The 27,868-nt window shown below is 31.6% G+C and overlaps 1 protein-coding gene across 2 annotated transcripts; it reads left to right on the top strand.

The window, feature by feature from the left end:
* On the top strand, nucleotides 1-27,868 carry LOC115885733 (SET domain-containing protein SmydA-8-like). 2 transcript variants are annotated; one of them, XM_030904730.1, is made up of 8 exons: nucleotides 1-229; nucleotides 8,305-8,565; nucleotides 13,280-13,534; nucleotides 13,638-13,791; nucleotides 14,572-14,728; nucleotides 15,479-15,849; nucleotides 24,652-24,755; nucleotides 27,622-27,868. In XM_030904730.1, the coding sequence occupies exons 1-8, from the start codon at nucleotides 206-208 to the stop codon at nucleotides 27,778-27,780; spliced, it is 1,485 nt and encodes a 494-aa protein (XP_030760590.1). In that variant the 5' UTR covers nucleotides 1-205; the 3' UTR covers nucleotides 27,781-27,868. The 2 variants fall into 2 exon arrangements, with proteins under 2 accessions (XP_030760590.1, XP_030760588.1); XM_030904728.1 differs by lacking the exon at nucleotides 1-229 and adding an exon at nucleotides 3,723-3,958.

The following is a 27,868-nucleotide window of genomic DNA, read 5'->3' as shown; positions in this document are numbered from 1 at the left end:
ATTACTTTGAATAATATCCCATCATTGGTGGGATTTTGAACGGGCAAAGATGATACGTATAGTCACGTGACAAATTAGTTAATTTCAGTTGATTTGGTTACGGTTTGCGTGTCCAGGGAAGCGGGAGTTCAATTTCAATTAATTAATTAAATTGACGAGCTTATGAAAAGTTATATTTTCCGTAGTGTGTGTACGAACCGGCATTATGAAATGTCTACAACCATTTCAGGTTAGAATTTTCTATATGTTTACTATACAAAAGATTAACATTATAATAGTAGGCGTGTTGTGTTAAATATTATTACAACCGATTTTATTTTGATATTAATTATTGTTTTTAAATTTTTCATGCTTTATTAAATGTACTATTTTGCTTTTCGTAGCTTTGGTATCTACATTCTACTAATAAAACATCAAATTTTGATGTTTCAATAATAGATTGTAGATTGTAATAATATGGGAAGAGGAAGTTAATCACCGCGACCTTATAGATCTACTGTGTTCCCCGTTCTTGAGTTATAGCTCATCATACAGTCTCATCGCTTTGACAAAAGTTAGAATCTGAGACGGTTTTCCAGGGGGTAGTTCTCCATTTCCGATATCCGTCGTACCAAAGTATATGGCACGAATGGTTGTCTTGTCAACGCACTCAGTGAAGAGGTGTTTCCCCATTTTACCCATAGGATTTGCATTCGCCGTTGTTTCTTAGCTTCAATCTACTGAGGTGTTCATTGAGTAGTGTTAAAATACCCGTGATAATCCGATGATTGTTCTTTGTACTCAAATCAAGATAACTTTTTGATTTTTCTCAGTCATAAATTTGTCTTGAGAAATTTCTTCGACTGTCTTAGACCGTTGGAGGATTCCCATTCTAGATTACGGGTGGAGTTTTCCGGGTTCTTGAGTTCTGCTTTAAGTTGGTTTCCACTTGGGAAGCAGAACAGTTCTGATCCAGTTAGTGGAGTGTTCAATACTTTTCTAGCTAGATAGTTTGATTTTGCATTACCTTCTCTCCCTTGGTGCGCTGGCACCCAGAGTAGGAAGACTTTTTTCACTAGTAGAAGGAAACATTTTCTTTACAAAACAAGGTATTGACAGGTCTTATATTATAGAAACTCTCGCCAACATATACAAAGAAGCCAAAGCCAGAGTAATGATATGTAAAACAACACCAGAGTTTCTGAATATTTACATTTACTCTTGAAAAATCTACTACGTTACGTTCAAACACATTTATAATTTTTTAATTTTTTTATTATAAGTCCCGACTAGAATATTCACTTATTAAATTAAAAAAAAATAAAATAAAAACCGGTCAACATTTGGGTATTACGACGAGCTCCAACTGATATTTGCCCAAAGACTACTTTTATGAACTTATGGACCCGTATTTATATGTAAAATTTTGCCACTATACTCTCGAAGAATCTATTGTCCCCACCGTTTTTTAGGGTGGCTACTTGCGTTCTAATTGGTGCATTTTTTCTAAAGAATTTTGTTTACTGACCTCGAAAGGAGGCCCGCGTTCGACGGTCCCTGAGATTTTTCTAGAATTTTTTACTGACTGGACTTTGTAGATTTTAAAGGAAGCTTGACCATGTATTTAAATATTTATTTTTAATTATTTATACCTATTTGCAAAAATATCGGTTCACTACATGAAGTACTTATTGAAGAAACTCAATCATACTCAAATCTAGAATGCCACTTTATCTAAAGAAGAAAACATTCGACCAATGTGTACTGCCACTGATGAAGTATGCCACACTAAGGCAATACTAGAAGCCCTAGCGAAACAAGGTATTGACAGGCCTTATATAGAAACTCTCGCCAATATATACGAAGACGCCAAAGCCAGAGTAATGGTATATAAAACAACCCTAGAGTTCCCAACTGGCAAAGCAGTACAACATGGAGACGTGATATCCCCAAAGCTGTTTACAGCAACATTAGAAGAAATCTTCAGTCAGCTGGACTGTACCAACAAAGGATTAAAAATAGATGGAGAATATCTTAACCATCTAAGATTCGCTGATGACATAGACCTAATTGACAATAGTCCTGAAGAACTACAACAACAAATTAATGAACTAAATACCGCCAGCAATAAAGTGAGTCTCAAAATAAATCTAGCAAAAACTAAAATAACGTACGACGAACTAGAGGGAAGAAAAAACATACTAATGAATAACACAACACTGGAAATAGTAGAAGAATATATATATATATATATATATATATATATATATATATATATATATATATATATATATATATATATATATATATATATATATATTTGGGACAACTAATACACAGCTCGGGATCTTTACTACCAGAAATCAACAGAAGAATTAAGTTAGCATGGAGTACTTATGGAAGAAACTCAATCATATTCAAATCTAGAATGCCACTTTATCTAAAGAAGAAAATATTCGACCAATGTGTACTACCATCCATGACCTCTGCATGAGAAACCTGGACACTTAAAACGGACATCATAAGGAAACTGCAGGTCGCACAATGCTCAGTGGAACAAAATATGCTGGGAGTAACCAAGAGAGACCGTAAAAAAATAGAGTGGACACGACAAAAGACCCAGGTAATAGATGTCATCCACAGACATCAAATCCCTCAAATGGCATTGGGCAGGACACCTGGCAAGAAGAACGGAGAACAGATGGACCACAAAAATGACAGCATGGTAACCACCAGGAAGACCAAACCTGAGATGGGACCATGATATTAGGAAGTTAGCGGGGATAACTTGGGCCCGCATAGCCAACAGTAGACAACAGTGCAAATAGAGTATTTAAATATGCAAGGAACGCTACACCATAATTGGAAAGGTTTGAATAAGCTAAGAATGATGACGATAATGTTTCATTTCTGATCTATACAGGGTGTGTCTTAAATAAGTGCAAATACTTTCAGGGCAGGTGGATCTCAATAAAAGAAACATATTTTCTTTTAACCGTTTTTCAAGTAAGTTCAAAGTAACAGAGTTATTTAACATGGAAAATTTTGAGATGCACTGTATTTTTTCTGGGTTAAATTATTTCATAAACTACTTATGTTGCCATATCAAAATATTATATTTTTTAACTAAAAATTTTAAAAATCCAATTTGTGTTTCGAAAAATGTCAATTTTTTTGTTTTTTATTCTGTGCAAAGGGACTTGGGGAAGACGCGTTTCTGGGGTTGAAATGTACCACTCCTACAATATTTGGCACTTGTTTAAGACCCACAGTACTATATAGTTCAGAGCCATTTTAAAGCCTAAATTTAAAGGCAAACTAAGGATATTTTTAAGGCTAGTGTAGTAATAATATTTTAGAAGCGTCCATCGAAAATTCCGTCTTTTACAAAGATTAAACTTTATAGTTTAAAATTGTACCTTCACCATTTTGTCAAGATTTAAATTTTCAGTGAGAATAGATTTAATCTACATCAATAAAAAGACACAATAGTAAAAGTTTCTCATGCTTCATCTATTGTCTAACTAAAGTTCTAAACAATCTCTTCAAGTGAAACTTAATACAGATTCTCCATTGTGTATCTCTTGTAACCTAACGTAATCTCCGGCCCATTCGTTATTTGGAACGGGGAATTATTTTTAGAATCGCTAATTTAGTTTTCGTGTTATGACCGAGGTACATCGCACGTTTTAAAATAAAATTACTCTACTTAATACAACAACATTTATTTTATATATTAATATATCGCTTTTATCGGCTTGTTTTTAACTTTTATTGAATAAATAAATTATACTGAAGAGGATAGTCTATACGGCTTAAGTGTTAATAAAGTGTTGTAATGTCAGATGAAGGTAAATGTGAGGTGTGTAATAGGGAAGCTACTCAAAAGTGCGGTGGATGTCATGTGGTTCATTATTGTTCGAAAGAACATCAAAAAGCTGACTGGAAGAAACACAGGAAAGTGTGCAAACCGTTTAAGGTATAAATATAAATAATTACATAATTTTTGCCCTAAAAAAATGGGTTAAATATGTATAATTTCCTGTTTATATACTTTTACAATACGTTTTGGCCATTCCTGTATGAAAATTTAATGGATACATACTTTTTATATTAAAATGTAAAATAAAAATACCACTTTTAGTGATTCTACATAATTTCAAATACATAGAGTGTTTTTATTTTACAGAGTGAGTCTTAAATAAGTGTAAATAGCTTTAGGGGTGGTATACGTAGTTCGATCTCAGAAACATGTTTATGTGGTTTTTTTCGTAAATAGAAAAAAATAGGATTTTTTTTAAATTCTGTGCACAACATTAATTATTCCTTCATTTGATTATTTGGTGTAAACTGTATTTTGTGTATCTACGTTGAGATATGGGGTTGACTTACAAGTCACACACTCAAAAGATATTCTCCCATTCAAGATGTCTACTTTATCAATACATATTATTATAGCGGTAAAAACCTTTTTAATCAAAAATATGTCGCCACAAAAATATACAGGGTGGTCCGATATTGATGTGCATATTCTGCAGATAAAAATAAGTAAAAAGTTCGTATAAAAATGTATGTCCTAAAATGCCTAGTTTCGCAGATACAGGATGTAGAAATTTCAATTTTATTTCGATTTTTCCAAATAATTTCTAAAGTAACGTCAATATTTGGATGAAAATTAGTGCCCGGAAGTTTTTTGACACAAGAAATTTGATTTTAATGTCAATATGACTCATATTTTTAGGGGGCCCCACCTACATGTGTTTTAAATTTTTAAAGATTAATAACTTTTCGTCCGTACCTGTATAAAACTACCGATTGAAAAAATATACATATCCTTGATTTTTTACGTAAAAAATGTCTCTTAGTAAAAATCGCTACGAGTGACCGTTCTCCAGATATTTAAAATGGAAATAGTCAATACATGTCATTATTGACAAAAATAAACACTATTACGGTTGAGGGTTGGAATCTTTGGTGTTACACAGCAAAGTAAAACACTATATCACCACACTACAACAAAACACTTTTATTTTTACACTGGACGCGCGTTTCACTAACCATAGTTAGCATCATCAGCAGATGATTAAAAAACTAACTTTTTTAATCATCTGCTGATGATGCTAACATGGTTAGCGAAACGCGCGTCCAGTGTAAAAGTAAAAGTGTTTTGGTGTAGTGTGGTGATTTAGTGTTTTAAAAATAAACACGTTGAGTAGATAGTTATTACACTGGAATAATAAATTAAGGATATTTTTATTTTTTTAAATTTATCGTAATTTTTTCCCAAGAAGAAACAAAATATTTCAAATTTATGATTTCAGTCTAATAACTATTTAGTCAACATGTTTAATTTATGTCAGTGATGACATATTTTGATAATTTTAATTCCAAATATCTCGAGAACCATTACCCGTAGCGATTTTGACCAAGAGACAACGTTTTTACTTAAAAAATGTCCTAAATGTATATTTTTTACTCAGTAGTTTTATACAGGTACGGTTAATAGTCACAGTTATTAGTCTTCAAACCAGTTAAAAAATATGTATGTGGCGCCCTCTACAAGTAGGAGTCATATTGGCATCAAAATCAAATTTCTCATGTCAAAAAATTCCCAATTTTCACCCAAATATTAACGTTACTTCAGAAATTATTTGAAAAAAATCGAAATAAAAATTATATTTGTACGCCCTGTATCTCCGAAACTAAGCATTTTAGGGCATACATTTATACTAACTTTTTGACTTATTTTTATCTGTAGAATATGCTGCCGAAGTTTCCGGAATACAGTTCGGACCACCCTGTATAATAATGTCGCCAAACATATATATATATCTAATAAATGTCGTAAAATATATCGCCATAAATCTTAAAGTCTTAAAAATAAAGTTAGTATAAATAAAAACATATAAATTAGCTATTTTTGGATTATCTTCCATTAGTTACTTCAGATTATGTTTTATTTTAAGAACATTTTTTGAAAGCATGAGATAATTAAACTTAATAATTTAAATGTTAAATTAATTCCACATTGTAATCGTTTATAATAATTTGCAATCAATTATTGATTGCAGAACAAAACGTTAAAAATGTAAATAACTTTAAGAGTGTATTAAATTAGATTTAAATCTTTATCAGATTAATTGATTTTATATCAGTATATATAAATTTTTCTATTTGTTCTTAGTTGCTTATATTTCTTTTATTGATAAACTTGTCTGCGTATTTCCAAAGTAAAGAAGTATTATTGGAAAATTTTTAATTAAAAATATATTAAGTATATTTAATACTTAATACTCGAGTTATTGTTTAAACTAGAATAAATACGTCCAACTTAATTGGCTCAACCAACGGTCCGGCCAACGAAATTTGATCTCAGTTGAATTTCGCATCCTATGGGTTCACATGGATCCTATTTTAACGAAAAGAACATGTTTCAAAAACATGTTTGTACAAAAATGTAGTTTGAACTGTCCATATTATCCTTATACCATCAAAACAACTGACAAAAATTGGATGCTTTCCGTCAATTTCTTTCCACATGATACCGTATTCTCGAAAAACAAGACGTCAGAGACGGTTGGGGAATGAAAATATTGGCCATAATAATTGATGATAATTTAGGCGACGTCAATCTCTAGATGTAATTGACATAAAATCCGTTAAAAATTACCACTAATTAAAGAAAGATTCGTTATCTCCGTCCTAATTCCGAGGCAACATGTTTGGCTTTTTAGCGCTTCTTTGTTTTCCAAGTGTTAGATTGCTAGTCTAACGTCTCAACCCCTAACCTGGAAGACCAGAATTTTCTGTAGGGATTTATTCCCTTAGCCGCAAGGTTCCAGTTTTTAGCGCCGGAAATTCGCCGATAGCGCGTAGTAAGATAGCTATGTAACGCACACCCACTGTACGCCACACATTGCCCAGGAGATGCCCAGGAGTCACGACCAGGACGTAGAGGTAGGATTTGTTGGTCCGTCCGTTCAGACTTCGGGCATTTCCCAAGGTTTTGATATGATATAGAGTGCGGCGCTATATATCACCCTCGAGACCCATAAACCAACCATATGACTCCCCAGTGCAAGAGTATCTAAACTGGACAGAGTTAGGAACGTGGAAATCAGAGTCAAAATGAATGCCACACAGACAATAGTGGATAGAGTTGAACAGAGGGGCCTTAAGTGGTTTGGACACTTGCTACGCATGGAACATCAAAGATGGCCCTACCGTATCTACAGCTGGTCACCTCCTGGAAAAAGGAAAAGAGGACGGCCTAGAAGATCCTGGAATGAGGTCATCAGAAGGGCATATATATAAAGAAAGATCAAGAAAAAGTTTCTCAGAACTTACGACCGAGAAAAATCAAAGATTTTCATTGATTTAAGTAAAAACAATCTTCGGATTGTCACGGGGTTTCTAACAGGACACTGTCTCCTCAACGAACATCTCAGTAGGCTGAAACTGAGAAACAACAGCGAATGCAGATTCTTTGGGGAAAATAGGGAAACACCAGAACACCTTATCACTGGGTGCGCCGAGACGACAACCGTTCGTGCCATGAACTTTGGTACGGCTAAAGAGAGTTGGCCTCTGTGGAGCCGTCTCAGATACTGGCTTTTGTTAAAGCCCCGAGACTGTATGATTATAACTCAAGAAAGAGGAACACACAACAGATCTGTAAGGTCGCGGTGATTAAGTCTCCTCCTAAACATTCTACAAAGAAAGACAAAAGGATACAACCCCCCCACGTTTCCAGACATACAAATCTATTTATCTCTTATTTTGTCTCTATTTTTTTCTCTATTTCTCTCTTGTAGAATGTAGAATGTTTAGGAGAGGAGTTAATCACCGCGACTTTACAGATCTATTGTGTTTTCCCCTTTCTTGAGTTATAACGAGTTATAACTCATCATACAGTCTCAAGGCTTTAACAAAAGCCAGTATCTGAGACGGCTCCACAGAGGCCAACTCTCTTATTATAAATCCCATTTAAAAATCAAGTTTACTTAATATAATTGCAACATGACGTCTAGGGTTTGACCTCGCTAAAATTATCATGGATTGTCAATTAAACAGATATACAATTGGATAACAATTCTACAGACGATCCGATTTTTCATCCACCCTATGTATAATTGACATTAGGATTTGTGGATTTGTATAATCAGAAGATTCAAAATATACCAGCAATAAACGACCAATCATTTCTTCGAAATTTATTTTTTGTAGTAAAATACTTCAAAATCTTAATAATTAACTTCTTATTAATATCAATATACTTTTGTTTTATAGACATTTAATGTATAACATTTTTTTGTTTAATTTCAGATACTGAATGATGAAAAATTGGGTCGATACCTCGTTGCAACAAGAGATATTAAACTAGGCGAGGTGATTCTACAAGAACCTCCTTTAATTTGGGGGCCAACTCAAGTGACTGTACCCGTATGTTTGGGTTGTGGTACTGCCATAAAAGAAGACAATTATAAACCGTGCACGAAATGTGGCTGGCCAGTATGCAGCGAAATTTGCGAAAAATCGCCAAGTCATATTCCAGAATGCCAGTATACTGTCTCAAAAGGCTCTAAAGTAAGTTTATGTATTGAAGAATATGTCCTGGTACCAAGACTAACGCAATTGCATTAACATTGGTACTCTCACCCAATGTATTTAGAGCATGCACACAATCTACGCTAGTCTGGAATGGAGCTTTTTAAAATTGAGTCCCTTTAGCGGCTGTTTGGCTGTCTACGAGGATGGCAACTGAATGATGTGGTATTTTCTGCCTAACTAGGTATTTCTTCTGCGCAATAATGGATTATACAACCTTATACAACCCTTGTTTTATCTATTTTTCTATATCTGTTTATATTTTTATAAATTGTGAAGGATAATTTATGAGGACTTACATCGGGTTAGTCTTAAATAAGTGCAAATATTGCAATTAGTCTTAAATAAGTATAAATATGGCTGGTAGATCTCGATAAAATAAATATATTTTCTCTTTATCGTTTTTCAAATAAATCTAAAATAACTGAGATATTTTACTTTGAAAATTTTCAAAAAAAAACAATGATTTTTTGTTAAAATTTTGAGAACCACTGGATCTTTTCTGGTTTTCTCTCTTGTAAATTTAATCTACTACCTATGTTCGTTTGGTTTGGAATATAAATCAGTTACATACAAATCTTATCCGTTATCAACAAATTATATACCAGTTATCAACAAATTATATTTTTGGTTTTTCTATTTTTTAACTAAAAACAAAAAAGAATCCAAAAAAATATTCTAAAATTTTTGTTCGCGATAAAAACATCATAATCGTGTTTCTGGGGTCAAAATGTACTACCCCAAAAATATTTGCAAATTATTAAGACCCCTATACAGGGTGATTCACGGCGACGCCGACAGCATGTTAGACTTTATGGAAAACCGGTGATAGACTTTTTTTGAAAATGTTGATCTATTAAATACGCTCCATCTATTTAAAATATTTTTAGCGTTACAACGTTGCCGCATCATTTGAAAAGTGGTAGCATTTTTCTTATTTTAAATGAAACATCCGGTATATTATAACATTTTTGGAAAGTAAATCTAAATTATTACCTGAATAATTTTTCTATTATACTAACTTATACCTATCTCTAACATTTTTTGTCTCATTTTTTGATATAATAAATAAAACATTTGTAAAATGGACAAAAACATGATCTTGAATAATCACTGGTAAAATTATGAAATAAACATTTTGAGAGTTAAAATTTGAATTATAAATTAAGGAAAGTTGGTATATTCGATCTGTCTAAACCAACTGATTGGTTATTACAAAAGGGGAGCAATAAAAATATTTATGTTTGTTATAAAATTACTCAAATCTTTGTTATTTTAAATTCAACTCTTTACATATATTATTTAAAAAATCAAAAGACTAATAAAATACCTCTTCAACGATATATCATGTTCCTATACCTAAACTTTTCGGTTTCTTTAAAAATTAATAATTCGTTCACTTTTCGATACGACAAAAGACCCAGGTAATAGATGTCATCCACAGAATCAATTCCCTCAAGTGGCAATGGGCAGTAGGGTGGTGCGACATTTGAAATTTAGAAAAAACAAAACTCCTGGGTGCGGAAAACTTGTCTATGATAGACCCAAGTATTTTACTGTTATAAAAAAAAAATATTGGACTTCATTTTCCACCTCCCCAAGGTGAATTAATGTATGAAGGGCAAAAGGTCGACGGGGAGGTGGATAATGAAACCAATTCGTTTTATTTCATTAGGAAAAATGTATTATCTTCATCAATCGAACCTCTACAACAGTCAGGCATCTTTCTTGAAAATTTTTTTTTTGAAAAATTAAAATACGTCAGAAGTAAAAGTTTTAAAAATATTAGAAATTGTAGTTACTACTACTTACTCTGTTAGAGAATAGCTTACAAAGGCCACTACAATGGATTGTCTGCCAGTTCCATGCCAATGAACTCCCTTTAAGGCATTTATTACAGCATTTGGATGGGACCACAACCGGCCCTCGAGGCTTTCAAGGGATCCATTACCCATTGGAAAAGCCAATAATTGTGAAAACTTCCCTTTGTTACCTTTACAAGAATTGAATACACCATTCCAGATATGCCTACTAGCGATCTAAGTTCGGATTAGAAGTATATGTACGATATATCTCGAGTAATCATGAGTGGTACTTGGACGGAAAGCATGGCAAAGCGCGACCCTGGACAGCTTAATCACTCCAGGTGGTTGACTACGAGTAACAGAATTCTAAGACTGTATGCTTCTGCTGAAGACCCGTCTACAAATTCAGTTACATTAGCGGGACGTTCATAATGAAAGTTTATGCACCGATATGGTTCAAAATCAAACTTCATTCTTCATGCATTTATGGACCCAAGCATATTTTTGAAACCATCAGATTATGTAATTACTTACCAGAGGATCTTAAAAATATAGTCCAATCTGTCATTCAGAGAAATGGTTACTTCGGATACCCTAAGAACATATTGCTAGCAATGCTTTGGGATGAAAGAATCTATATTAGAAAACGTGCCTACCATAGAATCTTAAAAGTACGCAATAATGAAGATAATTCAATCCATAGTAACGGCGTTCGCAGTTTTATTATTGGGGAGAATTGATTAATTGATTGAATCTATCAGCTCTTCATACAGAAAGCTTGTTAACATTGATAAAATGAAACAAATAAAAAAAACTGCATCATCCTCTCACCAAAAGTTAACAAGCGTTTTTAATTTTCGATTTTTCTTTTAAACCAATTTTGGATCTGTGGGGGTGGACGGGGATAAAGCAAAAATCTAAAAAAAAACTGCATCATCATTCTCTTACCAAAACACAACTTTTTTCATACAGGCGTTTTCAATTTTCGTTTTTTTTTGTTTTAATAAATTTGGACCTGTTGGGAGGGGGGTGGAAGGGTGGAATAAAATCTCAAAAAAAACTGCATTATCGTTTTACTAAAACACAACTTCCCCGCGTACAGGCGTTTCCAATTTTCGATTTTTTATTTTAATAAATTTTGGACCTGTTGGGGGGGTGGAAGGGGGTGGAATAAAAATGTGAAAAAAAAACTGCATTATCATTTTACTAAAACACAACTTTTCCGCATACAGGGGTTTTCAATTTCCAAAAAAAAAAAATTCCCCTATACCGACGCACCACCCTAATGGGCAGGTCACCTGGCAAGAAGGACGGACAACAGATAAACCACAAAAATGTCAGTATGGTACCCACGAGGAATTAAGAGACCTAGACGAAGAACCAACCTGATATGGGACCATGATATTAGGAAATTAGCAGGGATAACTTGGGCCCACATAGCCAACAATAGACAACAATGGGCCCAACTCTCGGCCCAACTGCAAAGAGAGTATGTGAGGAAGGCTACACCATGATTGGAAATGGTTAAATAAGCTGAGAATGATGATGATGATGCTGATGAGCAAGTGAAGTCTAATTGATACTTATAAAGTTTGAATATTTGTGATGGTAACGGTATTCTTTAAACAAAACAACTACATATAGAATTATTATCTTTTATATGGCTTTACTGAAGAAACCAGAAGGTTTAGGTATGCAGGTTTATAGTTTTATTTATATTTCGATTTTTTTTAATATTATACATAGACTTGAATTTAAAATAACCATGGTTTGTGCGAATTTATACCGATCGGAAATATATTTTTTTGATCTCTCAGTTTTATATCCAATTGGTTGATTTAGACAGGTCGAACATGTCAACTTTCCTTAAACTATAAATCAAATTTCAGCTTTATTTATGATTTAGCCAAAGCTTATTCAAGATCACGCTTTTGTCAATTTTACGCATGTTTTATTTTTTATCTCGAAAACTAGTAGAGATAGGTATAGGTTATATATATATATATATATATATATATATATGCTATATATATATATATATATACAGCATATATAAGAGTAGCAGCAGAAGAAGACTATATATATATATATATATATATATATATATATATATATATATATATATATATATATATATATATATATATATAGCTGCTTGCTTATATATATATATATATATATATATATATATATATATATATGCTCTTTCTTATATATATATATATATGTATAGTTCCGAAAAATGTAATAATGTACCGAGTGTACAATTTAAAGTAAAAAAGATGCTACCACTTTTGAAGTTGCAACACTATAATGCTGAAAATAATTTGGAGATGGAGCAGGTGCCTTTTTACAAAATCTAAATTAAAAAAAAACGATCAACGGTTCTCCACGAACAATTTTTATATACAAATTGAAAAATACAAATTTTTCAATTTGTGTTTTATCACTGATTTTGCTATTCACTGATTGCTATTTGCTGATCGCTGCTTGACCGAACTTATTTGTCTTGACAGACGAATGAACCTAAGAATATTTCCATATCTACGCTAGCTTCTCACATGAATTTCTGCAATATATCTATTATATGGTTTTTCTAAATTTCAATAGCAATAAGTGTCTCATCCCCCTTAGAAGGCCGACAATAAAATTAATCATCTTAATTGATGAAAGAAACAATTTTTGATATATAAACAAACACAGAATATAATAAAGAATTTTGTTTACCTGCATAATTTATTGGATTATGATTTATATTTTCATTCTTAGTAGCTAGTGAATGGAATTTAATATTTCTAAAGACTAGCCTCCATATTATTAGATTTTTATAATTAGTTATATTTATTATTGCTATTTCATCATTATTTTATATTCTATTTTTATTATAGGTTTGCATTTCAACATTTGGTACAATTCACCCTACCTACCAGTGTATCACGGTATTACGTTGTCTGTATCAGAAACAATTCTTATCAGATATTTGGAAAAAGCTGGATAGACTTCAGTCACACTGTGAAGAAAGAAAAATATCAGGAAAATATGAAAAAGACAGGATAATGGTCGCTCAGTTTATTTTAGGGTTTTTTAAATTACGAAATATATTTACGGAAGAAGAAGTGCTAAGAGTTTGTGGTATTGTTACGGTTAGTATGGACATTTTATAGACATATGATAGTAATAAAAAGTTTGTCTTTAAGTTTAGTGTAAGTGCAGATAACTGAGTACCACTCTTTATATTGTTTTCAGATAAATGGTCATGAAGTTCCACTGACGACCCCTTCGCACGTAGCGATATACGAATCTACTTCAATGTTCGAACATAGATGCAGTGCTAATTGCAACAAAACTTTTACTGATCAAGGATCTATCTTAATCAAATGTGGTACTCACATTAAAAAAGGTAAACTTAAATGTAGTTTTAGGGCTGTTAGAATAATATAATAAACTACGCTTTTTTAAGTACAAAAACATTTGATTCTTTTTGTGGCCTTCAATTTTTTTAATACAAATCTTTGTATCGGCTAGTTGTACTGTTGGTTTACTTAGACACGATATTTTTGTAGTGGTGATTTTTATTGCCACTGACAATACAAAGCAAGACTAATTTCTTTAGCAAGTAGCGACTGATAGCCGTTTTAAATATAATATGTATCCGGAAAGATTTCACGCATTTTACAGAATGAAAAAAAAACCTTTGATGTGCTAGTTAAAAAAGCTTCAATCAGTGATACAAAAGGTATATTGAAGTCCGAATCTTCCTTTATTTTTTACCAAATTCGAGTAACGTGTCAATAGCACGTAGCGAAAAGAACCAGTTCTATATTTGAAGCAGTGGCGTGGCATGCTTCCACGACAAATGACACGTTTCTGACAGCGCTACTTCAGTATGCGCTGATTCACTTATTATCGTTCGTTCAGTTCGACGTAACTTGCTAGATACTTACTTGCCAGATCACGTGCCACGTCAGGCGCTACGTCACTTTGGTGGGCGCTCTCGCTAAAAGTTAATTTGGTATCGCTTATACTCGTATATAGGTAGCGATCTATAAAATATATTGCTGTTTATTTAAATGCGTTTAGTAGTAAATTGAGCATACTCCAATATTTGTCTCTGCATTCTTGAAATTTCTTTCATAGACACAGATCCAGTAGATCCATTTATTTAACTGTTTATTTCCAGGAGAACATCTTAGTATATGTTACACGGATCCATTATGGGGTACCGCCAACAGAAGACATCATCTCTATGAATCGAAGTTCTTTTGGTGTTCTTGTGAGAGATGTACGGATCCCACAGAATTTAGTACATATTTTAGTGCAATGAGATGTCAAAATGGGTAAATATTACATTACTTAAACGAGATATAAGTTAGCAATATTAAATAATACTAACCTATACTCACCAAGCAAAAAATGTCACATTATATTTTCAACATTGTTCAATCAATGTGGAAAGAGAGGTATATAAAATACAATTTAAAAAAGAAATAGAAAGATCTTTAAAGAAATTTAAAAAAATAAAAGTTCCCAAAAATTTATCATTTCAGTTAAATGACTATCTAGTCAACATGATTGTTTTTGTCAATGATGACATGTATAGATAATTTACATTCCAAATATCGTTAGAATAATAACGGTTACCTACCCGTAGCGATTTTTACGAAGAGGCCTTTTTTTACGTGGAAAGTGGCAGAAATATATATTTTTTTACTCAGTAGATTTCTACAGGTACAGGCAAAAAGTTATTAATCTTTAAACTACAAATGGGAGTCCTATTAACATCGAAATAAAATAAAACATCCAGACACAAATGTTCATCCAAATATCGACATTAGTTCAGAAATTATTTTGAAAATTTCGAAATAAAATGAAACTTCTACACCCTGTATCCCCGAAACAACGCATTTTAGGACATAGATTGATACGATCTTATTTAATTAGTTTTATTTGCAAAATGTGCTACAGAAGTTTCTCCCAAATATAATTCATAACACCCTGCAATTATAATTTTATTACTATTTCTTACCTATAACATATTACAATTAATCGGTTTTAGTCTTACGATTTTTTTTAATTTTGACTTTTAGCAATTGCACTGGATATCTTCTTCCTCCCACTTTTATAATAAACAACGTAAACGAAAAACTACCAGACTGGAAATGCAACAAATGCTCATCCGTATCATCCGCTCATCACATGCAAGATTTGCTGGACAGAATCGGGCAAGACCTCCAAGATTTGCCAAAAGGTGAATCGCGAGCTGCCAAGGATTTTATCAAAACCTACGAGAAATATCTTCACAATAATCATTATTATTTGACGGATGTTAGATTCGCCTTAACACAATTAATGGGCCACGAAGATCAGCGAGGACTACCTGGTTTAGATGAAGACGATGTGGAATTGAAAGCCAGACTCTGTCAAGGGTTGTCGAAGTTAATACAAATTTTAGCTCCTGGTATGCTCCCCTTAATTTAACTCGATTTTTTTTATGTACTTTATATACAGGGTGTTTCAAAAAACATGTGCCATCGGTCGTGGGGAGATTTTTCACGTAAAAATAAGACTTATTTTTCATATATCAACATAGGTCCGATTCTGCTTTGTTTCGTAGCTACAGTGTGTTAAAATCTTAATAATCTTTCGATTTATTATAATTTTCTACCAAGTACTTTAAGTGATTTAAATGAAATTTAGGGGGTAAAAATTACTAAGTGTTACATATTCTAATGCTAAAAAAGTGTCAATTAATTCATCAGGGACGTGTATATGGGTTATCACTGGAATCTTTTTCAAAAAAAGCGTGTACGCCACTGACTTTTTTCTTTTGTGATCAAAATTGTGTAGGCAGTTTAATGCCAATTAAAAGTAATGTCTTGATATTTTGTCGAATTCGGCCTCCTTGATAAGATAAACGCAATTTTATTAATCACAATTAATAAAATAAAAATAAAAATTAAATTAATAAATTATATATATATATATATATATATATATATATATATATATATATATATATATATATATTCAAACAGGTGTCTTGGGGATGCAGTCTAATAAGAAGGCCGTTAGTTCAAGGAAAAACCCTTTATTGTTTAGTCAAGCTTTCGAGAATTCAGTTGTTTCTTCTTCAGGACTCTTCTACAATTATAGTAATTAAATACAATTTCTATTCTTGTAAAAAAACTATTAAAATGCAACTCACCAAAGTGGGATTATGGTAAAGTTTACAACATTGCTCAACAATCAAAAGAATCCTCATTTCTCAAATGCAGTAGTAAAAATCAACTTTTAAAATACACGTGAAAACTAACTACAAAAACTTTATAAAAAACAATACAACGTATATGTGAGTACAAAGTCAAAGCACGAAAATTGCATGTCAAAAATCTTAAAATACAATAGCAATTAATTCTGCTTCATGAACGATCTAATTATTTTATTGTAAATACTTAAAAGACAAAAGAAACGAATTAATTTTCAAGATTTTCTTTACAGTAAAGTGCGTTTCTGTTAGCACCGCCGATCGTTCACTAACGAACACCATAGTTTCAAAAAAGGTAAAATATGTTACTCTTGATAAGTAAAAAAGGATAAACTTATGCATATAATAAAAAGAGTGAAAGAGAAACAACTACATAGAAATATTTTGACACATTGGTTCGTTTCATCAGCGAGATCGACCATGCGCAATATAACATCAATGCTACACTGAGAAAACAGGCATTAGACAACTTGATAAATTAATTTAAGTAAAAAGAAAAAGTTTTTCTTTACATAGAACCAGACTAGAATTTACTTTAGAATTGAAAAGAAAAGCAAGATCTCAAAAAAGAGAGAATTGTAATACAAATTTTAGTATAAAATAATATCTTAACATTCAAATGACATTAAGCGATGGTGAAATACAAAAAGCGATAAAAATCTTTTCAGAAACTCAACAATCAAACCCCACCCAAGCTACAGTATGAAAATATAACTATTGAGAACCTTGAGTAGCCACTTGTCGCAATGAACCATATTTACCACTGTACAAGTCTAAAATGTAACCGTAAATAACACTAAGACTCTGGGTGTCACTTCTTTTATTCATGGTGTTAACTTGTGAATTTATGTGAACCATTTCACAAATTCACAAGTTAACACCATGAATAAAAGAAGTGACACCCAGAGTCTTAGTGTTATTTACGGTTACATTTTAGACTTGTACAGTGGTAAATATGGTTCATTGCGACAAGTGGCTACTCAAGGTTCTCAATAGTTATATTTTCATACTGTAGCTTGGGTGGGGTTTGATTGTTGAGTTTCTGAAAAGATTTTTATCGCTTTTTGTATTTCACCATCGCTTAATGTCATTTGAATGTTAAGATATTATTTTATACTAAAATTTGTATTACAATTCTCTCTTTTTTGAGATCTTGCTTTTCTTTTCAATTCTAAAGTAAATTCTAGTCTGGTTCTATGTAAAGAAAAACTTTTTCTTTTTACTTAAATTAATTTATCAAGTTGTCTAATGCCTGTTTTCTCAGTGTAGCATTGATGTTATATTGCGCATGGTCGATCTCGCTGATGAAACGAACCAATGTGTCAAAATATTTCTATGTAGTTGTTTCTCTTTCACTCTTTTTATTATATGCATAAGTTTATCCTTTTTTACTTATCAAGAGTAACATATTTTACCTTTTTTGAAACTATGGTGTTCGTTAGTGAACGATCGGCGGTGCTAACAGAAACGCACTTTACTGTAAAGAAAATCTTGAAAATTAATTCGTTTCTTTTGTCTTTTAAGTATTTACAATAAAATAATTAGATCGTTCATGAAGCAGAATTAATTGCTATTGTATTTTAAGATTTTTGACATGCAATTTTTGTGCTTTGACTCTATACTCACATACACGTTGTATTGTTTTTTATAAAGTTTTGTAGTTAGTTTTCACGTGTATTTTAAAATTGATTTTCACTACTGCATTTGAGAAGTGAGGATTCTTTTGATTGTTGAGCAATGTTGTAAACTTTGCCGTAATCCCACATTGGTGAGTTGCATTTTAAAAAATTTTTACAAGAATAGAAATTGTATTTAATTACTATAATTGTAGAAGAGTCCTGAAGAAGAGAACAACTGAATTCTCGAAAGCTTGACTAAACAATAAAGGGTTTTTCCTTGAACTAACGGCCTTCTTATTAGACTGCATCCCCAAGACACCTGTTTGAATATTTTTTTCTCAACTAGTCAGTCGCGTAGACTACCCATCTCTTTATATATATATATATATATATATATATATATATATATATATATATATATATATATATATATATATATATATATATATATATATATATATATATATATATATATATATATATATATATATATATATATATATATATATATATATATATTACCTAATTTATTATTAAATATTATTACTATTAGTCCAACTTACAGCAATTTCAAATAAAAAAAATAATGGTATTTAAAATAATTACGAAAAACCTAATTTTAAAAAGTTTTAACTTTTTTTTTAAGTTTAAATGCTGTAACTCTAAAACTATGCATTTTCATACGCATGTTTATAGGAACTTTTTTTCATATTTTTTGATGAAATGAGTACTTATATACTTATTACTATTTAAAACTTTCAGAAGTTAATGATATTAATTTTTTTTAAAGGTTCCTAGACTTCGATCAAGGCAAATTAATAAAATTGCGTTTATCTCATAAAGGAGGCCGAAATTAACAAAATATCAAGAGACAACTTTTAATCGGCATTAAACTACTTACACTATTTCACTAACAAAAAAAAGCCAGAGGAGTACATGCTTTTTTTAGAAAGATATTCTAGTGATAACCCATATGCACGTCCCTGGTGAATATGTCGACACTTTCTTAGCTTTAAAATATGTCGCATTTATAGTAACTTTTACCCTCAAAATTTTATTCAAAACGCTAAAAGTACTTGGAAGAAAATTATAATAAATCGAAAAAATATTAAGACTTTAACACCCTGTAGCTACGAAACAAAGCAAAATCGGACCTATGTTGATATGAAAAATAAATCTTATTTTTAAGCATAGTAGAAGGAAACTAGTAGTTTTACTTCTTGTCAAATCCTTTGTTCTTTTTCTGCCACTTTATATGACCTTGTTCTCGCCACCCGTGACCACCGACCGACGTAGCTGTATAGTCGTCGTCTATTAACTAGGCAAAGTATAGTCGTGACACTCGCCATAGTTTCACAGATATGTATTTAGGAAAATATGAGTTCACAATAAAATAAAATAAAATAAATTGATCATCAAGTAAAAACAAGCTCGAAAACAGAATATTTTCACATTTCGTGTAGGTAACAATTCTTCTGTATCTGAAAATCTTCCGATGGGAAGAAATGCGGAAAAAATATATAATGACATATTTTTATATTATTATCTATTTCAGAGATTTTCTACAACTTTTTTTTAATTTAAAACAAGTTTAATTTTCTGTAGATATCTGGATTCGGCATAACATTCTGCATATGGACTGAAGATGATTCTTAAACACTGTCTTTATTTAAAGCACACTGCGGTGTTGCCATTCTATTTCTTATTTATTAAAACTTTGGTTAAAAACATTATATACGAAAAGTGGCAAAAAACTAGAGTGAATATAACTTTATTAATACTTAGCTATGTTTTCTTAAACATAAAGGATACCAGAATAATATACAGGATATTTTTTATGGCGTCACCAAAATCGTAATATTTAAAATGTTGTATCTCATGTTTTTTAAATGGAACACCTTGTATATTATTTTTCTTTCAGATGTAGAATTAAAAGGTGAAAATTTTTTGTATTTAAAGTGTTCTTAAATTTTTAGCCGTTTTGCAAATATTTTCTGTATTTCATTACATATGGGATTTTCAACGATAAAATATCAGACAAAGATCATATTAGGTGGCTTTGATAAAAATTTACTGATGAAAGAGCCATATGTAATATAATACTGCGAATATCTGCGAAACCGTTAAAATTTAGAAACTCTTTAAATAAAAAAATGTTTACTTTTTAATTCTGCATCTGACAGAAAAATAACATACAGAATCTTGTATTTAAAAAAAATGAGATATACCATTTTAAATATTCCGATTTTGGTGACGCCATAAAAAATACCCTATATAGAATAATGTATATAGAATGATATAAAATAATTAAAAATAAATAAAACTAACTTTACCATAACTTTTTTTGTGACACCCTGTATATAACAAAATATTTTAGGATACGCCCCTTTATAAACCTTGAAACATATGATCATATGAATAAAACTTTTTTCACATCTTCGACAACGACGACGATATTGGACTTCCTCGCACTAATGGGCCACCCTGTATATTTACGGTGGTTTAAAGCTAGGTGTGGCACTTTTCTTCCCTCAAATATAAACTCAATATTTTGTCTATAATATTTTGAATATTGTAATATTACGACCACTTATAATAAAAAATAAATAAAATAAACATAAAAAATACAGTTCACTAGATTTATAAGAGATTATGCTATTATAAAGTTCTTTCAATTACAAAATATGAATAATTTGCGGAGACTTTAGATGTACAAAATATTTACTCTAAAATTGTTTCAAAAACCAATCTATATAAATTATCTCGTAAATTATTATTGGAATGAAAATTTTTAAAATCTGCCCACATGCTAAAAAAAATAATAACATTTAATTAATTACATAATATCTCAGCTTCTAAAATAAACAAATATAATTAAATGTTAATTGATAATTACTATCAGCTTGCCGATTTACATCCGATGGAAATCTAAAAAAAAAAAAACAAAGAACAATTTTTTGAATTATTACTACAATTAATAGCAGCACACAGTAAGGCACTCATTTTTTGTCAATCCGTCTCTGTGCTGGGACGCAACGCTCGAACCTCGCAGCTCGACGGACTGAATTCAACTGAAACGCTTTGCAATCTGCCGATATTCGACAGATTGCAAAAACTGGCAGAAAATATTTGCGAGAGTGCAACTACTCTTTTCCTTAAATTATGTTTTAAGTGAGGAATCTCCCCACAAGAGATGACACATAGTTTTTGAGACACCTTGTATACACATATATTTTTTAAATAAAATTTGTATTAGGTATTTTATTAGAAAAATATATCATGACTTTTTTCAAGTGAAGCTTCTTTAGCACGTTGGGAGTAAAAACTCAAGCAGATTCACAGGCCTTGAATCAGATTCACATTACTTTGCTACTTTTTAATGAAACTAAATATGCTATACTATGTTTGTCCTAGCCTCCTTAGTTCCCGAAATACAAGGAGAATATATGATGCGCAGTAGTTAACAGATGTTGAATACAGATATCATGCGCAGTAGTGAACACAACGTCTACCGGCAGCCAGACGGGCCGCACTCTGTTTAGGAGAGCATAATAAAATATATATTAAAAAACCAGCAATCTTAAAATTCTCGTTCAAAAACGTTGCTAGCTCTTAGACTATAAATCAACAGCGATAGCTCCCAACGAAAATCTAATTGAATCACTAAATTCTACGTGAAAACCGCATCTTTGTACCTCTACTAATAACCAAGAAATCTTGAAAAACACAGGAAAATAGGATACTCTGTACGTTGAATTAGTCGATATGATTCTTTAGGATTAAACCATAGACTTAAAATAAAATATAAATTGAGCATCTCATTCATAAATAGCTGGAACCTGCGGTCAGACAATGTCTTGTTATTGTTGTGTTATTGTTTTAGATTATAACGAGTGCGACACAAGCGATAGATAGGTTGTCTCTGTCGTAACGGTCGTTCCCTGACGACTCTGACGAGAAACGCAACACTGTCTTTCGTTTCTCAAGTACACCTGAACTCTCCGTATCATAGCCGGGTATTTTTTTTATTTTAATGAAGCTATAATTAAATTAAAAATATATCGTATTTAAACTTTTTTTATATTTTATTAAGATTTAAGAGAGGTTTTTTTAAATAAACGTTCAGAAAAAACGTCTTAGAGTCCAAAAAGGATAAAAATCATAAAATACATGTTATAGAAGAAATTTTATAATCGAAATTACGTAATTTTTGAAATAAATAATAAATTATTAATTTTAGTCAAACATTTTCAACCCCTAATATTAACCAAAACAGGATCTATTCTACAGATATAATAGAATCGGCGACAGGGAGAGAAAAAAAATTATGATTGTTATGTTGTATTTTTTTTTCTGGTTAAGTGATATCTTATTATGTAAATTAGAGAAAACATAAATCTGTTCCATTAAAGCAAGGAAGGTGATAGAAAGTGGATAAAATGAAAACTACATTTATTTAACTCGGTACTGTCTTTATTATACCGGGTGCGTCCCAAAAGTGGCTCATCCCCATAATTATTTTATTTTTTCAAATAAAAAAACAAGATTTAGTATGTTAGTATATGACATAAATTAGGATTGATTGACGCATTCAATTGTTTTTGGTCACTTCCTGTTTCACCGGAAATGACTATAACTGTAATTTTTAACTAGCACCCTCGGTATATTTCTACTTTATTCGATAGAAAATGACACTCTTAATAGAATGACATATCATATGTCAACTTTTGACATTTTCGCATATGGTAATATGTAACACGCGTATAGTAATTGTAACACGCGGTTCATAACGACAATTTGACTCGAAATACCAAGTGTATGGTATCAATATATATGTATTCATAAAAAAATGCTTTTTCCAAATATGCTAATGAGTCATCCTTGTTCCTTTTGAAAAAATTGACATATGATAAAAAATATGATTTTTACATCTTTTAACCGGCCTAGACAAGACACGAAACCCAGGCTCCTTCCAAGGCTCCTTGATTAAAACTTAGTGTTTTTAACAACACCATGGCACCCAGGATTGGAATTTAAAATACGATTTGTTTTTAAGCGACAATGTCAAAAATTGACATATGATATGTCATTCTATTCAAAGTGTCATTTTTTATCGAATAAAGTAGCAATATACCGAGGGTCCCTTTAAAAATCAAAAGATGTAATCATTTCCGGTGAAACAGAAAGAGACCAAAAACAATTGAATACGTCAATCAATCCTAATTTATGCCATATACCTACTAACTTACAAATCTGTTTTTTTATCTGAAAAAATAAAAAAGTTATAGGGGTGAGCCACTTTCGAGACGAACCCGGTATATTAAAAAATATTGTTTCATAATGTAATATCGTTTTAAAATTCTTGTATTTTATTTTAGATTCTGAAGATAATTTTAGAATAAACAGGAATATATTTTTAATAAAAACATTATTAATTATTAACAGGGTTATAATTATGATTTTGTTACATAAACCGTTATATAAATGATTATATAAGAGAAAAAAATTCAGATTATACATTTTACAAAAATATTATCTAAATAAGCGCCTTTCTACAACAACGCCACTGACTCCCAATGGGTAAATTGAGAGTTGCCTACCGGTCGCAAGTCATTTCAAGACTTAAATGGATTATTTAAGTCAAATTTCTTGCAAATTTGGCATTGGCGAACCATATTTTATAGTTCTTGAACAGAAAAAGTAAATAAAATAAACACTTAAGGACTAAATGCGCTAATACAGCCGGGGACATAGCGGCAACAAAGCTTTACCGCACACGTGCGATGCGTACTACAAGGTAATAAATGAATGAATAGGCGACCTCGCCTCTAATCGGTGTTGCCATATTGTAAAGAACTTATCCTTTTTAAATAATATCCGACTTATAATTTAGTAGTATAAGGGCTATTTAATACACCTATGGAATATTAAAACCTACTTTATTAAAATGCTGTATTAATATCTCAATATATGTGTATAACAAGAAAAAAAATATTGATAATATTGTTAGTATTATTTGTGATTTATAGTTGATTAAATGTGTTGTGAATTGTAGTTTATCGGAAAGGTTCTGTGTTTTTATTTAATTGCTAAAAATATTAAAGACGTGACAACATAGGCTGGATGAGGAAGGCTCGGTCGACTGATGTACCCAGAAGTAAACATGTGTACAAAAAAGATTGTTTGACCGCGTCGAGATGTAAATAGTGTAGTCTATATTTTATTTTAAGTCTATGGATTAAACTATTTAGAATAGAGCGTATAGAGTATAATGCTCTTAGTACAAATCAAAGTCAAATTAATATTTTGTATTTGTGATAACCAATAAATGTACTCAACATGCTACTTGTTGAACTGTAAATATTGTTTATTTTAGGAGAAACTAGAATGAGAGGCTTAGTTCTTTATGAATTGCACGCCACTATAGCAGAGTTAGGAAGAAGAGGCGGTGATCCCCATCAGCTTACTTTTGCATTACACGTAAGTATTAAGTATTAAAGTTCCTCCTGCCGTACTTTGTCTTGTCCCGTCGCCTTAGTTTCCGAGACTACTTGCCTTATAACAGATTACAAAATCACACTGTAAATAAATGAAGTAAGAGTAGCTTGCCGAATATTCCTTTTTGAAATGTTTTTCTTCGAAATATGTTTTAAACAAAACCATTTTGTTTTATGTGATAGAAAGAAAGTCAGTTTCTAGTTTCAAAAAAAGTGTCAAATAAATCATCTATTTTAGCTCTAGTTTTGTAATGTTAACTTGTAGAATGTAGAATGTTTAGGAGGAGAGTTAATCACCGCGACCTTACAGATCTATTGTGTGTTCCCCTTTCTTGAGTTATAGGTAACGAGTTATAACTCTTCATACAGTTTCAGGGCTTTAACAAAAACCAGTATCTGAGACGGTTCCACAGAGGCCAGCTCTCCATCCTCGGCATCAGCCATACCAAAGTGGCCATGGCACGAATGGTCGCCATCTCCGCGTACTCGGTGATAAGGTGATCTGGTGTTTCCCAATTTTCCCCACAGAACTTTCCCCACTACTGAGGTGTTCATTGAGGAGACAGTGTCCTGGTAGAAACCCTGTGACAATCTAAAGATTGTTTTTACTTAAATCAAGGAAAACCTTTGATTTTTCTCAGTCATAAGTTCTGAGGAACTTTTTCGAGTGTCTTAGACCGTTGGAGGACCGTTTTTCTAGCTAGATCATTTGCTTTTTCAATGCCTTCTATCCATTAGTGAGCAGGTACCCAGAGTAGGTGTTAACTTACTTTTTTCTGAACCTTTTTTCCTACTTTCTGATAAGTATTTCCTTTTAAACTTATTTTCCTCACAATACTCTTTTACTCTCCAGTTGTAGGTGTAGGTCGATTTTGAATATCATCAAGCCTAAAGTTTAAACGTCGTCGTGTCGACTAGCTGCTCACCAGTAAAAGCTTGGTAAAAACTGCTCGACACTTGGATTTTAATACTCATATTTTTGATTTACTAAATAATGAAATTTCTCGAGCCAATTAAAATTGAAAATTTGAAATTTGTGAAACTTCTAGAAGTACCTTAGAATTAATATGTCACTTTCAAAATTAAAGGGATTATTATTATGATTTAGGGAAATTAAAGGAAATAATTCGTAGGATAATACATACAATTTGAAGTATTGTTGTTACATTGATATAAGAATAAAATTAGACAATATCAAATGGATTAATTCTAGTTTTTAACTTTTTGTCGACTGGATAGTCAGTTATCGGTAGCGGCTGGTCATCATCATCATCATCATTTTCAGCTTATTCAATCATTTCTAATTATGGTGTAGTCACATCCCTCACATATTTAGATATTCTCTTTGTGGTTGGGCCCATTGTTGTCTATTGTTGGCTATGCTGGCGCAAGTTATACCTGTTAATTTTCTAAAATCGTGGTTCCACCTCAGGTTCGGTCTAGCTCTCTTAATTCCTCGGGGGTAACCATGCTGTAATTTTTGTAGTCCATTTGTTGTCCATTCTCTTTGCCAGGTATCCTGCCCATTGCCACTTGAGGAATTTGACTCCGATCTATTAACTGGATCTTTTTTAATATCCACTCTATTCTTTTACGGTCTCTCATGGGCAACCTGCAGTTTCCTTATGATGTCAGTTTTAAGTATCCAGGTTTCTCATGTATAGGTCATGACTGGTAGTACACATTGGTCGAATGTTTTCTTCTTTAGATAGAGTGATATTCTAGATTTAAATATGATTGAGTTTCTTCCATATGTACTCCATGTTAACTTAATTTTTTTGTTGATATCTGGTAGTAGAGATCCCGAGCTGTGTATTAGTTGTCCCAAATGTATTTCAATAGTATTTTCTTTCCACTTCTTTCCACAGTCGGAGAGATACATTTAATCGGACCTTTTAAAAAAATAATTTTATTGTTCTATTTTGAAACTATTTGAGACTGAGTTTACCAAAAATGTTTTTTATATCTACTAGTGGGTAAATGAATTTGTAAATATAGTATGACTTTTTTTAAAACTTTATTTTCGGAGGTATAAATTTAATCGGACCTTTAAAAAAATTATTTTATTTTTCAGAAACTATTTGGGACAGAGTTTACCAAAAATGTTTTTATATCTACTAGTGGGTAAATGAATTTGTAGATATAATATGACTTTCCACTTTCGTTATATACTACTTTAGTTTTTGCTAAATTCATTTTGAGACCCACTTTATTGATTGCTGTACTTAGTTCATTAATTTGTGCTTGTAGTTCTTCAGGACTATTGGCAGTTAGAACTACGTCGTCAACGAATCTTAATTATTATAAGATATTTAGGTTAATATATTCTCCCTCTATTTTTAATCCTTTGTTGGTCCAGTCCAGTTGACGGAAGGATTTCTTCTAGTGTTGCTGTAAACAGCTTTGGTGATATCCCGTCCCCCTGTCATACTTTCCCAGTGGGGAACTCTGAGGTTGTTTTTTTTTATATCATCACTCTTGCTTTGGCTTCTTTGTATATATTCGCGAGAGTTTCTTTATAAGGCCTGTCAATACCTTGTTTCGCTAAGGCTTCTATTATTTCCTTGGAATATATCGAGTCGAAAGCCTGCCCAAAGTCTATAAAGTTTATGGCTAGTGGAAGTTTGTATTCTTTTATTCGGCTGATAGTTTCTCTTAGTGATCTGTTAAAAACTCTGTGACATCCGAATATGGTTCTTACCTTACTAATATCAACTTGCTACTTCTGAATGTTTAACTGTTCATTCTACATAACTTTTGTTTTACTTAGGTTCCACTTCATGTTAATATCTACTGTTTTCTTTTCAATTTTTATTTATTTTATTGATAGATATATTTTTATTTCGTAGGAAGCAAAGAAAGTACTTCAAGAAGCTGCGGAACTGCTAAAGAATGAACCGGCGTGCTTACAAGAAGGAAAAGTTTATAAACAGGCGCTTAAAAATATAAAGGAAATAGATGTTGTCCTAATGACATTACATACAAACATAGGCAGTTCCCCCAGTTAACTTATTATTATTTTTGTTGTTTTTTTATATTTATTAGTGTTGAATTATCGTTTTGTTAATAAATTTGCTAATAAATTTTTTAAAACGT

This window comes from Sitophilus oryzae, unplaced genomic scaffold (genome assembly GCF_002938485.1).
Source record: "Sitophilus oryzae breed Bouriz unplaced genomic scaffold, Soryzae_2.0 scaffold_41_pilon_pilon, whole genome shotgun sequence".
Lineage (NCBI taxonomy): Eukaryota > Metazoa > Arthropoda > Insecta > Coleoptera > Curculionidae > Sitophilus > Sitophilus oryzae.
This window is presented reverse-complemented; position numbering and strand designations above follow the sequence as displayed.